A 14,136-nucleotide genomic window follows, 5' to 3' on the forward strand; every position below is an offset into this window, starting at 1 on the left:
ACTGAACAAACAGTGTGCCTCCTCATACGATCTAGAGTCGTGAGACGCCAATTATCTACAGGGACTAAGGGGACGACACAGTCCTTGCCGTTTTACTTTTTCTATCTCAACCATTCAGGTTTGTTCCTGCACAGTGTGTGATCTCATCTAATCTCATCTCGCTCTCTCTCTCTGAGGCTGAGGACACAATGCTAGATAACCCTTTGAACTGTTCAATTACACCACTGTCCCTCTATGTCCTCCTGTCAGCTGAGGTTAAGAGACCGATACTGGTCTAGACGCACTGAAGGGACAGAGGCCCAGGCCTTATCGGTACTCAGTATCCTTTGGTGGCGGACTACAGAGTGAGCTATATATCATCACACAGCTAGAGAGAGGACGATTTCCCCCTATTGTGTCTCTGCACATAAATCACCATTAAAAAGTTAAAAGTTAAACCCTTAACTATGAATCTCATAGTAGAATCTCAAGTAGTTGCTGTTGTTTCACAGAAATGACAAAATAGAACAGCGTTGGTGGAGGATAAATCTAGCTATCGCTGGCAGGTGTGGAAGCATGTAAGCACCACCACCACTGCCTCATCTCCCCTAAGAGCAGCTTGCCATTGGGAAGTCCAGACGGATTCCCCTGCCCTTGCTCACTATGCAGCCAGTTGTTTTTGAACAAAAGCAAGCAATGCCTGTGTTTACACCATGCTGCAGGGGTGGTGGTAAAGGGGCGACTGGACGGAATGTGTGGGGGCCGTCTCTGGGTCCCTGTCCAGAAGATGTCATCTTTACGCTCGACTGCATAGGTATGCCATTGTCGATGAGCTGGGACTGGGCAGTCTGGACACATGCCAGGTTCAATCCACAACCTATCATGGAATGCTGCACCTCACAGTGGACCTGGCAACCCCTCGAGCTGTGTAAACAGAGCGCCCCATGTCTCCTTATGGACGGCCTTTTTATCCCTGAGGCAGTCTGAACTTCGAAGGGGCAAATGCTCGAGAAATTTGTTCTGCGGTGTTAAACGAGGATACATATGCTCAACACAATTGTTTGCACGGTGCAGTTGATTTTACATGTACATTTAAAGTGGCACCATCCCTACAAAAAAGAAAGAAGAAAAAAAGAAAACAGTAGAAATTTACCAGATTATATAAACAATATCTTTTTGTTAATGAATGGTTTGGGTAAATAATGTCTGGTTTAATGCAATTATGTGGCCTGAGTAACTGATGAAATAACTAGTCTTGATAACATCTATATTACATACACACCGGACAGTCTATTATATATGTATTACATCATCATAATGGCACCAATCCTTAAATCAACAACATTTGGTGTATAAGTTATTAGTGTGACTCTTATATAGTATATATAACGGTTTTAAACCGTTTTAAAGTCCCACAACATGAGCCTGAAAGTTTTTTATTATTATTAATTTAGTCAATCCCACACAGGAAAGAGCTCATTTCTATCATAACTTTGCAGGCTATAGCACACCACCATATGAACCCAGTTTTGCATTCACTGTCAAAGTTTTCCATACACTCTCACATGCGCGGCAGTATGGGGAGTAATGATTTGCTACGGCAGCACTGCAAGACCACATGCCTTTACAGTTTGGAGAGGACTTGGCAAGACAGACTGGCATGCTGATGCAAGCATGTGCAGCATGGTATGACGCACACACATGGACACCACTACAGCTTGGCGGAAAACCAACCCAGGAAGGTGGAATCTGAGGTAGCCACCTTACACTAGCGACAGTCAAGTGAATGAGTTAAGTGAGAACAAGACTTCCACAAACTCAAAAACACACACACACACATTCACAAACTGCCATGGCCTGGCAGAAAAGGATTTCTCACATCAGTGCTACTGCAAACATGGCAGAGAAATGTCTTATAAGAAAAAAAAAATCAAGTCATCTTAGCAATGTTGAAGACCCATGCCATTTTATTTAGCAAATCCTGTGAGTTTTCGTTAACTGACATACACCTCTGGTTCTGCATTAATGTCACTATGACCTTAATGCGTGCTCTTCAAATACATGGGTAATGACTGAATTGGGCTTGATGGTGTTTTAAGCCCCCAACATCGTCTTCCAGGCAGCACTGCCACCGTTGACTTAAAGGCACCTAATACTAACCCTAACCCATGCCTAACCCTAGCGCCTTCCAGGCAGCGCTGCCTTGAACTCAAAGTTGGGGGCTTAAAACACCAAGAAACCTGAATTGATGTCCTGTTGAGTGCGTTGAGTTGTTTTTCTGTGTGCCCCTCGGCAATTCTGCAGGTGAGTGAGTGTGTGCTGTACAGGTGGAAACAGCTCCACCCACAAATGACCTTGAAAAGGCACTCAGTCATTGAAGTGTCTTGCAGACAATGCCACTATCACTGAATAGTACATTTGCTACCATTGGAATGACCTGCAAATCTGCAATAATGTATTTCATTTTTTAATGTTTGCAGTATCACTAGTAATCTAAGAGCCAGGGAAAGTCACAGTCGTGTTTCAAAATGACTGAAAGAAAGCAATTTTAATGAACAAATATTTTTACATGACAGCGCCATCTGTTTCGTCTGTTTGGATCTTACATGAGTCTGGTCCAAATAAAAACACGGTATCTTACAGGTTGAGAGATTAGTAAGAGCCATCATGATCGAGATTTACATGGAGAAACGTTGTGGTTGATATTTGTTTATGAAGAAGCCTAAAACAAAATCCTAAATATAGACCCTTTCAAGAGAGTTCCATTATCAGCATCATAGTTGGCCCCACAAGGCTTCCGTTTTAACATTCCATATGTTATCTTAATGCAGAGGAAGTAGATTGGGAACCAAATAGCATTGTTTTTGTTTTTATTGTTGAAAGGGTCTATACGTCAATGTGTACTGTTTACCATGCCATAGCCTAGTATTGTGACGAAACAATTAGAATCTTAATGATTGCTATGGGGGGCGAATTATTTGAATGACATTAACCTGTTGAGGAGCAAATATGTGACATCTACTTCATGGGGCAGCCGTGGCCTACTGGTTAGCGCTTCGGACTTGTGACCGGAGGGTTGCCGGTTCGAACCCCGACCAGTAGAAAGCGGCTGAAGTGGCTTTGAGGCAGTGGTTTTCAAAGTGGCGGCTGGGACCGCCAGGGGGGGCGAAATAAAAGCAAGAAACAAATACATTTGAAACATTTAAAATATACTATGAGGGTTGTTATACAATGCCATTATAATAATGTGACGCACATCTAAACAAATGTCCCATGATAATGACTGGGAATAATAGTAGAGTGATGGCTCTCATATAGCAGAAAGGCCCAAATAACATTTTTACACACTGTATGCTCCATCGCGATGTGGTTGTGGCTAAAATAATTATTAGGATTAGCTTAATGTATTTTTACATTTGCCGTAGTATTGTCGATGGGTTTAATTAATAAAACATCAAGGGGGTCCTTGGCCAGAACCTAGTGGTATTTGGGGGGCCTTGTCGTGGAAAAGTTTGGGAACCCCTGAGCTAAGGCACCTAACCCCTCACTGCTCCCCGAGCGCCGCTGTTGTTGCAGGCAGCTCACTGCGCCGGGATTGGTGTGTGCTTCACCTCACTGTGTGCCGAGTGTGTTTCACTAATTCACGGATTGGGATAAATGCAGAGACCAAATTTCCCTCAAGGGATCAAAAGAGTATACTTATACTTATACTTAGATGCAGATGGGCCCCTGGGAGTACGATCACAAATATGTGATTAGAACGTTTTCGAAAAAGGTTCTATAACATAACAACGCAACAATTACCCTCAGGGACTTTTCGGCCATGAAACAATTTTAAGAACACTGGAACTATAGAATGTTCGCGTAGAATTCTAGAAGGAGCCAGGAAAATAATTCACTCTCTGGGGAACGGCATTGTCTTAAATAATTCACTCCTCAACAGGTTAAAATCAGACAGAATGTTAAAAGTGATGTGAGCCCTCACCATGCGGTAGACTGTGACGCCTAGAATCCTTCATACGATTGTATTACGCAAACGCATGTCTGCTGGTGATTTGTCAAGCTTGGCCCTCCCTCTTTGTAGGTAACTTATTAAAACGAGTTTGCAGGCGGAGTCGGCCACCGAATGGGATATATTGGGTGGATACAACAGGACGCACCGGGTACGACTCTGTCCTTTCAGGAAATTTTTGAGGACTTCAGTGTCAACCCTGTACATCAAGTCACCCAACAAAAAATCAACAATCGCTTAAAAGGGAAGTTTTAAAAAGAAACAAATCCAATATGCCGGCGGCCAACAAAGATACTGAAGGTGGATGGAGGAGCTTTGTCTGGAATTCTGAAAAGAAGGAATTTTTGGGACGTACAGGAAGCAGTTGGTGTAAGCACACTTTTTTCAATTTCTGGATATATTTTGTAAAGTCGTGTCAACGTGGTTGAGTGAGTAGCCCTTACGCAGCGCCGGCTGCACAGAGACCATGCATTACGCACACCATTTCCTGACTTCGAGAAAATAGCAGCACCTGTTTGATCATACACGTTTGGTCTTGACTTCGTTTTCTTGATACAAATCCTTAGAAAGGCATTTTGTCGACAAATCTGACAAAAGCATTTTATCGATGATCTAACATGTACATCCCCTTTCCTGTGCGCTCACTTGTTGGATGACAACTAAGCCCAGTCAACAAGTAGACAAATGTAGCCTAATTGGTATGTCTATAGACGTTCAAATTAAGTATTTATGTTTGAATTAAGAGAAGGTTAGATTGGGGAAATGATAGTCGTACACTATTCACGCACAGGTCGGCATCAAAAAGCAAGCTTTGATGGGTGTCCTTTGAGAAAGAGGTCATTTTGAAGGACGTAATTGGGATTCTATGACTGTAGGCAACAGGAAATTGTATTAACGTTACCACTAACCACGCCGCCAAATAGGCTAACTAGTCTTTTATTTTACATACATTATTCATTTTACACGCTACTCATTGTAAGATTAAGACATCACTCTAGCCATTTCTTTGCCGTGTTCTCTAAAACAAGACATTACGAAGGCTCATGTCTAAAGCACCACAATGTTATTAGCCTACAGCGTCTTCTCTATGTTTTTATCATAGGCCTACGAATTAGTGGGGTACATGAGGAGATTATTTTATTTCTAATAGGCTATTTTCATTTGGATATATATATATATATATTTGATGTGAAGCTGTAGCCTACTGGTAATGTAGTCGATAATGGCCATAGATTAAGAACATACAGTGAATCACCTTCCTGTTTCCATGTGCCGCCGCAATATTTCTCTTTCCATGGCAGTTAGGCTTCCCTTACGTTTGCCGGCATTTTGCATTTGCAAGGACTGAGGCCTTGTGACACTTTATCAGTTTTCACCGTGCGTTTTTATCTTACAAGTGAGGGCAAATCGGACTCAGATGACCCGAAGACTATGCTGTAGTTACTCACGTGCTTTGTCGTCAAGGCCTAGGCCTAGCTACTTATCCACAAAGTTTTTCACTCAACTTCCCGACAATATATTCTTACATTTACGTCATTATCTGCATCTTATTGTCCTGGAAAAGCCCCTGTGTCTCCAAGGCGACGTGAACACCCGGGGCTGGCATAGCCGTTTATTTTCCCCCACACAGCTTTGATATTAAATCGGTGACATGAGGAATGTCATGTGTTATAGCCTACCGCGGAAGGGGAAAAAAGATAGGTAGGTCTAATAGTGTGTATGATCTTAGATGGTGAATTTTATGTCGGAGAACAACTTTTGTCTGTTTTCGTGAATAGCGAAAGTTGGACAAAACCTATACTCCATGTTCCTGGTAGTTGTTACACTGTAACAGAGTAGGCTAGTTAGCGAATTAGTAATTGTTTCCGTCATGCGATGAATTGCAACTTTCACTAGGCTACGCAACTCGATCAGACATTTACGAGCGTTGTTGGAATCATACAGATGTGTTTGCACTTTATGTCCTCTGTAGGCTACGTTGTCGTTAATAGACTCGGAGTAAACAGTAGGATACTTCTTAACTTCACCCGCCATTCAATGTTGAAGGCTATGTTAAAACATGCTGCCATTTACTACAAGTTTGAGTTTCAGTGTCAGTCGAGTTGAGAGAAAAGCTGTAGTCGCTGGCATTATACAATGGGGGAGGGTCTGTACCATGCATGAAAGGGAAGTGAAAGGCACCAAGAAGCATCTAGCCAGCGCGTTTGATTAGCCAATAGCAACGCTGGGATTTTTCGCTCTTTTTTTTTTAATTGTTGGTGTCAGTAGGCCTACTGGAGCTGACGCTTGGTAGTTTATGCCTCAGACAGATTATGTAGTGTCTATTTGCCTTCTGTAGTTTGTTTTAGTTTGTGAGCTGATCATCAAGAAGCCTGGATGTAATGTTCAGTGTTTGTATATGATTTTGTGAGTGTATTTTGTAGATTGTAGTCGTGACTACCAAGAAGACTTTTCATTACTGTTTACCTGGAGATAAGTAGGCTATTTCATCCTCTTAATGTCCAGTCTGCATTGGCATGTTAATCCATTGTGTATTCTAACAATGAGGGGTAAAATGTGTTTCCTGGAGATTTGAAGGCCACTGTAGCCTATGTAATTGCCAACATTTTGGACAGTGTTGTGCAAGCTCCCCAAAGATCTGAATTACTAGTTGTACCAGTTAGCTTGTCTATGTGAGAAAGGGGGATGGGGTGGCTGGATGTAGTCTGTCTGAGAAACCCTCCAAGAAAAGGCAGAGTGGGGACCGAGTTGCTGACTGGAATCTATTGACCTACAAAAAACGTTGTGTTTTTATTCACGCCTGTTAATTGTCCTGTTGAATCTGTTGAAGATGACTATGAAGAAGTTAAGCCAGGTTAGTCTTTCGAGACTTAGTGGTTTTTGTGGTGAAACAATCGTATGTTCGTCTGACTAACTGAAAGGAAAGAGTGACAGATTAAACAAGATATGTTGTTTTGCCTCATGTGTAGATTTAAATCAGAATACAATCAGACTTAGTTAGTCTACACTAATGACAATGTATTAGAAGGTTACTACATATCTTCATATGTTTGAAAACAGTGAAAACTTTTTGATGTTGATAAAGAAACCTATAAGTCCAGTGTAAACAAATAGGCCTAGTATGTGAATACACCCACATAATTAATAATGGAATATATTATATATAGGCCTATATTGAGGATTCTGGCCTACGTCCCTATTCCTTATTGTTCCCATAACAACCAGAATAGAGATATTAACGCCGCCATTTTGGGAGTCAAGAGTCTATTAGCAATACACCTGCAAATGAATCCAAGTTAACCTAACAGTAACTTTCAAGAAGTCCTTAGAAAACATGACTTGATGGCTTGACAGTGTTTGTGAGTTAATGTAATAACTATACGAGCTAGTATATATAAGATTGTATTCCCAACAGTTGTTTAATGGTTGAGACAACCTTGTGTTATCTCTGCTCAGATAAAAGTGAAAATTGAGTGTCCTCCCTTGGAATTACATCTCAGATATAAGATTGTTCAAGAATGGATTTAGTGTGGAGCTGTGTCCAATTCATTCATAGTGAGATGCTATCTGCCATATTCCAACCAAGTTAAAGCTTGTTTTTACAGCTTATGAGACCACATTCCTTAAAATTTATGAGATCATATTCAATGAATCTTTCTCAATCTCATTCTTGTGCAAGTTTTGTCTTTAACGCCACTGCCTATTTTTACTAATTTTACTTTCTTCCTTTTATAGTTAAAATTTTTATCTTCTATGTGGTGTTCTATGGATGCTTGGCTGGAATCTTCATCGGCACTATTCAGGCCATGTTGCTCACCCTTAGTGACTACAAGCCCACGTACCAGGACAGAGTCGCACCCCCAGGTGAGTGCATGCCTTTAGCTGTGTTCTTTTCTACCCATATGCCATATCTACTTAAATGCCAAGGCCATTATGATATTGACAGGTGTTTGAGGTTTGTTTTTGTTATGCTAAGCTGGGGGTATTAGCATATTGGAATACAATATGTCAAGCTACTCCTGTTACTTAATACCTGAAGCAATTAGCCTATATAAACTAAATGTATGAATAATGTTTGGGCACATTTTGACATTTGTTTTGACCATCTTTGACCTCTGACATGTGACCTCTGTAATGATATTAATCATTAGTGAAAAGAAAAAAAACATACTTGAATTGTGAATTATGACTGGTTTTATGATTGAGGTTTGAGGAAAGAGTTGCCTTTGCTGAGTTTGTCATGTCATACAGATCGAGACAGCTCTCTCTTATGTGTCTGAAGGTCTGTATGACCTCTCTCAGATTCAGCCATTTTGTCCTTCATTGTTCCTTTACCCACGCTGCTTCTCCCCTGGGGGAGGGAGGTGATGTTTTCAGTAATTATCATTATAATGCTGTTGAACTGTTACAGGAGCTAACACAAAACAGTCAAACTGAGCCCACAATTGTAAAACATGAGATGGACTGCTTCAAATCTGAACTAGGAAAAAAAGTGTACACCTTTTGGCCTCAAACAACATACACTGAGAAACAGTATGGCTGTGTAGTTTGGCTCTTGTGCTTTGCGTGCTTGAGCTTCGTGCTCTGAGGAAGTTTGGTCTCTGTTGCCTGGCATCCGTGTCAAGGCTCAGCCCTCCTCCTCAGAGTGTGCCAATGAATGTTTGTACAGTGCACACAGCTGCTTTGCCGTTATACTTAGCCGTATTTCTGAAGAGCTGGCTGAGACCAAAGCCACCGGTTCTTCTTGCCAGGGGGCGAGTGGCAAGCCATGAGTGGCCATTTCTTCTTTGAGAGGCAGTTTGAACAGGCCAGGGGCAAGGGTGAGGAAGTGACACAAGCTAAAAGAGCGGTCTAGGGCCTCCATTGGCGGCATTGATAAAGGAAGGAGGTGGACGACACGCTCACTGCACTCAAGCCCCGCCTTCTCTTTTAAGGGCCAAAAGTTTCCATTGTGAGAGAGCAGCACGTGAGCCGGAGTTGGTGAAGGTGTAGAGGGGTGGGGGTGGGGGCAGTTGGAGGGAGAACAGGGGAGGTTGGACTGGCTCAGAGACTTTTACAAGCTCTGTCTGAAAGTAGGAGAGCCAAAGCCAGCGCTGGTCTTTCACCTACTAACAGCACCGGGGTGGTACAGATCCTCCTGTGTTTCCTGCCACATTTTTAGGACAAAATAAGCGTCTGCCGTAAAAAAACCCCACAGTGCTCGTTTTTTAGGACGCCTTGCTATTAAACTCTGCACATGCGCAAGGAGTGTGTAGTGGAGGAAAGCGGCTGTGAGAGAGGAGAAAAAGAGAGAGGGAGCGAGAGAGAGAAAGAAAGGGCGCCTTTTGAAAACAATACAGGGTTCCTCCCACTCAAGCTCCTCTTCTCACTCTGGCAATGCCACGCCTAGCTCTGGCCTCGTGTGGGACTTATGTGGAAAATTACTGCCAAGCTTAGAGCACAAGGCTCATCTGAGCCTTGTGTGTGTGTGTGTGTGTTTGTGTGTTTGAGAAAGACAGAGATAGAGATGGAGAGAGTACATAACTACGGACAGACTTGTTGCTAACACTTCATTCATTGTGCATAATAATGTTTACAGAGAGCACAGGCTCGTTTTTGTCTTGTGTAAAGTGGCCATGTACCGAGACACTCTATGGAGCTACGGAGAGAGTTTATATGAGTTACTGACTTGGGTCCATTTTACTCAGGTTATGAGTCATGTGTTTCGTGGTATAAACAGTTAAACAGGTGTGTGTAATGTTATCACCGAGTTTGAAATACCTAAGACCTAAATCCCTCTAACTGGCTATGTAGCAAAGTAGAGAGGAGCAAAACAGCAACTCTCTTCTTGGCTTCACAATGTTGAAGCTCACTCAGCATGACCCTGATAATGATTTGCAGTGTCTCCCAGTGCAAGGACTCTTGTTTTGTCAGACTTTAACATTAAGCTCTTTGGTATGTTTTTAGGGTTGTCACACACCCCACGTTCTGTCAAAGGAGAAATCTTCTTCTCCATGAATGACCCAAAGTCGTACGAAAAAATTGTCACTGCAATGGATGAGCTGCTGAAAAAATACAATGCTGACGCCCAGGAGGACATGGTGAAATATGAGGACTGTGGCAGTAAGTAAAGTACTACTACTGCACAAATTTCACTTACATACATTGCTGCAAACTCTATAAGATATAAAGATATACTTTCCCCTACATCTTCTGGCAGTTTCATGTGTGTGTCACTTATGCGAATAATGTGCAATCTGTTTACTGAGTATTTCATTGTCTGTCATTCATTCATTTGTTTTTCTTTCTTTTAATTCTTTCCCCTACCTTCCCCTTTTCTCTTTATTTTTGTTTTCAATTAAAGTCTATGTCAAAGCCAATTAAATGTCCAGTGTTGAAAGTGTTCTCCTCTCAGTCTTATGAAGAGGAGTAAGCAGAGTTACAACTAAAACTATGCAACAGGGGTTCAATTAAAGTCTGTATAAGCTAACTAATTCAGCAGTAAACAGACAACTTACTTAGTAACAACATGCTTACGGTAAGATAAAGCTATTGGAAAAGGCACAAAAGGCACATTCCCACTACAGAAACTCATAGGACAAGTGGTATGAAATATACAGCGACAGCCCACTGCTGGGCCCTTTTGGCTGCTGCTTTGCCATTTTTGCTGGTTGCTTTGCCACTGTATTGCAGGAATCACTAGGCTTATGTGTAGACTAATCATTTTGCTTGCTAATTGTGACGCCAATTCACGCCAAGTATGACCAACTAATGCAGCACCAACATTAGGTCATTAAAGCATTTCTTGATAGAGTTAAATAGTTATAGTTAACAGTAGACTTTGGATATATAGTTGCTAGCACACTTGTTAAATGGCTTCTTGGCAGTTGTAATTACTTGATATAAGAGCACTACTGAATATTAATTAAGGTCTATATTTCAGCTGTTTTGTTTGTATGACAGTTACCTCAACAAGCTAGCTATGTAGGCTATTGTTTCTTGTTTCTGTATTCACTGCATAGCCAGGTGAAAATGTATGTAACCTCAGTGTTTTTTTCATGGCTCTTGTTGACTTGTACTGCTGTTATGTTTAATCATTGAGCGTCAGTCCTCACTGCAAGTCTAACCAAGCAGTTTTAGGGCCCCAGAAAAGAGCCTGCCCTGGAGTAGCTAGGCCTACTTATTTCTCCTCCAAAGAGGCCCTGATGTGGAAACACAAACATTTGGGGCATTCTAAAACGACTCCCTTTACATCTGTTGTGGAAAACAACCAAAGTTTTATTGAAAGGCAACATTATCTATTCTGTAGGTGTCAGCACTACTCTTGTTGCTGTTTGGATTCCTGGGCATCATAGCCATATGATGAAGGCGTAGGCCTAATACTGGTGTGTAGCTTGCACAGTTATGGCATCCATTCCATTGTCAGCTATAGTGCAGGGTTACAGTGGAATCATTTGTAGAGATGTGTCCAAACTATATGGTGTTTTAGCAGCCAGTTGAATGTGACTCAGTTGACTCGGTTATATTTGTAAGCTGAAATAATCTATATTAAGGTGTAGAATAGAGAGACTCTACTGCTTTACTTCAGAAACTGGCTTGCTTCTTTCTTTCTGTCTTTGTTTCAACCATACACTTATGCCAGTTACAAGTGAGCATATTGTGATCCAACCTCACTGATGGACAATCTCCTGTTGTCTCTAGCTGATCCAGCGGATTATAGGAACCGCGGAGAGCTGGACGGAGAGGGAGGACTCAGGAAAGCTTGCCGCTACCAAAGAGATTGGCTAGGCAGCTGTTCAGGAGCCGATGGCCATTATGGCTTCAAGGAGGGCAAGCCCTGCATCATCGTCAAGCTCAACCGCATCGTCAACTTCAGACCCAAGGTGAGCAAACGGGCATCCTCATGTCATTCTCATGTCAGGTCTTTAAAGCCACAGGGTGCGATTCTAATCCAGACAGACAGACTGCTCAGCCTTCTGTTCATTGTGATGGCTGTTCGCATAATATTATGGTCCTGGCTTTGTAAATGGGAAATGAACACAGTGGATCAGGTGCAAACCATAAACAGCTCATGAACTGAAAAAGCAACAGCGTTGCATCAGAATCACAGCTGACTGAACCTTTAAGTTTGTATGTGATAAAGAACTAGCTGTGTGAAGACTGACCGAAATGTTTTCTTTCAGCCACCAAAGACCAATACGACCCTACCATTAGAAGCTCAGGCCAACTTCCAGAGTTTTGTGCTGCCCATGTACTGCACCAACAAGGTAACACCATCAGAAGGCATGCCGGATCACTGGCAACACTGTATATTAAGTATATTCTACAGAGTAAGCAATAACATATGGTGTTTTTTAAAATGAATTAACAGTGGTGCCAGATGTAAAGACATGCCTGGCCCACTTTCTGTATTTGTTTCCCTTAGTAGGCTTTTTAATTAACAGCAACGTAACAACATTAACATTTTTTTATTTTTTTACAACTTTGGCATCAACTGCAACTGCTTTATTGAAGAAGTTGTCCTCATAGAAATAGAATCAGAATTAGATCATCACACAATTTTAGAATCTGGTTGTTAACAACCCTGTGTTCTTCCAACAGAGAGAGGAGGACAAGAACAAGATCTCAGGGATTGAGTACTTTGGCTTCAAGGGAGGCTTCCCCCTGCAGTACTACCCTTACTATGGCAAGCTGCTGCACCCCCAGTACCTTCAGCCACTGGTGGCCGTCAAGTTCAACAACCTCACCTTTGACGAAGACCTGCGCGTTGAGTGCAAAGTATTTGGAGACAACATTGACTACAGTGAGAAAGACCGCTATCAGGGACGCTTTGAATTCAAATTCAATGTCAAATCATCATGACCTCAGCTATGAAAATAGCGCTATTATCTGCCCATTTCAACACATACTGAATTAGAAAAAAAATGAAAATAAAAACTGAATAAAAAAAAAAAACACGACTAGTCTTGAACAAACTCTCATAACCTATGGGACCTACACTTAATCTGTATGCTTTACACTAGCTTTTCTGCATATGTCTAGGGTTAGAATGTAAATTACAGGAAGCGATAGCAGGTAGCAATAGCAACTTATTTATTCTACTGTAAATGAAATATTCCTTGAGCCATGGGACATCTTCATTTATTACTGTAAATTATGATTCCACTACTGACGTAGCGAGCAGTGTTTCTGTCTCATAAGTATTTCTGCCTAGTGTGGTTTCTATATATTTTGGAGTGTGCTGTGCAGTAATCGCATACAGTGGTCCTTTCCAAGCCATGTTGTAATTTTCTGTCGTCTTATGTGAGTAAGCTTTAGTGGTCCAAGGTGTGTGTGCGTCTATGTGTGCGCGTTACTCTGTATGTTAGTCCGTGTGTTTTTATGTGAGTTCAGAAGTCATTGTATGTGTGTCTGTGTGTTTGTGTGTGTGTGAGTGTGACAGAGATAGAGAGAAGGGAGGAGAGTGAGTGTGTGTGTGTGTGTGTGTGTGTGAAAGACTGAGATAAAGAGAAAGTGTGTGTACTTTACTAACTGAAAATACTGGCATTGTACACCCTAGTCTCTTCAGAGTGTGTGGGTGTGTGAAGGGCTGCGCTCGGTGGAATCCTTCAGTCTCTCTGTCTTTTTCAGTTGATTTTTGGGAAATTTTTATTTTTATGTCACATTTTTTCTCCTTTCTTTTTCTTTTGATCATCTTGCAATGGGTTATGTGTTGATTACATTTCTGTTGAATTCTTTTACTTCCTTTAACTTTAGAGTGTAAGTTAGTGTGTGTTTAGCCTGAATGTTTGTCACCTTAGCGGCAACAGTGGCAACTCAGAGCTTTCAAAAACTTTTTTTTTTTGTTGCTGGAGACATCACAATGTGGTGTAACTTTCTAATGAATGTTTTAGCCATTTTCATGGTGGAAGAGTTTTATATTTATGCAGTTGTACAATTTTTTTCTGCAGGAAAAAAGTGTAATGTATGAATCCAAATACCAAAGTCAGTGGTCAAACATAAAAAAATTCATCAGACGCGATGCAGTACCCCCTTGTAATAGGATGTTTTGTCGGTGTTTGAAGTGAAGTCAATGTTGAACATCAGAACATCTGTCGAGAGTCCAACTACTCTTGGCATTTTATTTAATCTGAGAAAGACCTAAACAAATAAATGGACAATACTTT

At 41.5% G+C, this 14,136-nt stretch overlaps 1 protein-coding gene across 2 annotated transcripts; it reads left to right on the forward strand.

Moving 5' to 3' along the window:
* The first annotated feature begins 3,939 nt into the window (after positions 1 to 3,939).
* On the forward strand, positions 3,940 to 14,135 carry atp1b1a (ATPase Na+/K+ transporting subunit beta 1a). 2 transcript variants are annotated; one of them, XM_048252684.1, is made up of 6 exons: positions 3,940 to 4,360; positions 7,727 to 7,855; positions 9,938 to 10,093; positions 11,672 to 11,853; positions 12,154 to 12,237; positions 12,572 to 14,135. In XM_048252684.1, the coding sequence occupies exons 1-6, from the start codon at positions 4,264 to 4,266 to the stop codon at positions 12,830 to 12,832; spliced, it is 909 nt and encodes a 302-aa protein (XP_048108641.1). In that variant the 5' UTR covers positions 3,940 to 4,263; the 3' UTR covers positions 12,833 to 14,135. The 2 variants fall into 2 exon arrangements, with proteins under 2 accessions (XP_048108641.1, XP_048108643.1); XM_048252686.1 differs by lacking the exon at positions 3,940 to 4,360 and adding an exon at positions 5,268 to 5,692.
* Position 14,136: the final 1 nt, after the last annotated feature.

Source organism: Alosa alosa, chromosome 9 (assembly GCF_017589495.1).
Source record: "Alosa alosa isolate M-15738 ecotype Scorff River chromosome 9, AALO_Geno_1.1, whole genome shotgun sequence".
Lineage (NCBI taxonomy): Eukaryota > Metazoa > Chordata > Actinopteri > Clupeiformes > Clupeidae > Alosa > Alosa alosa.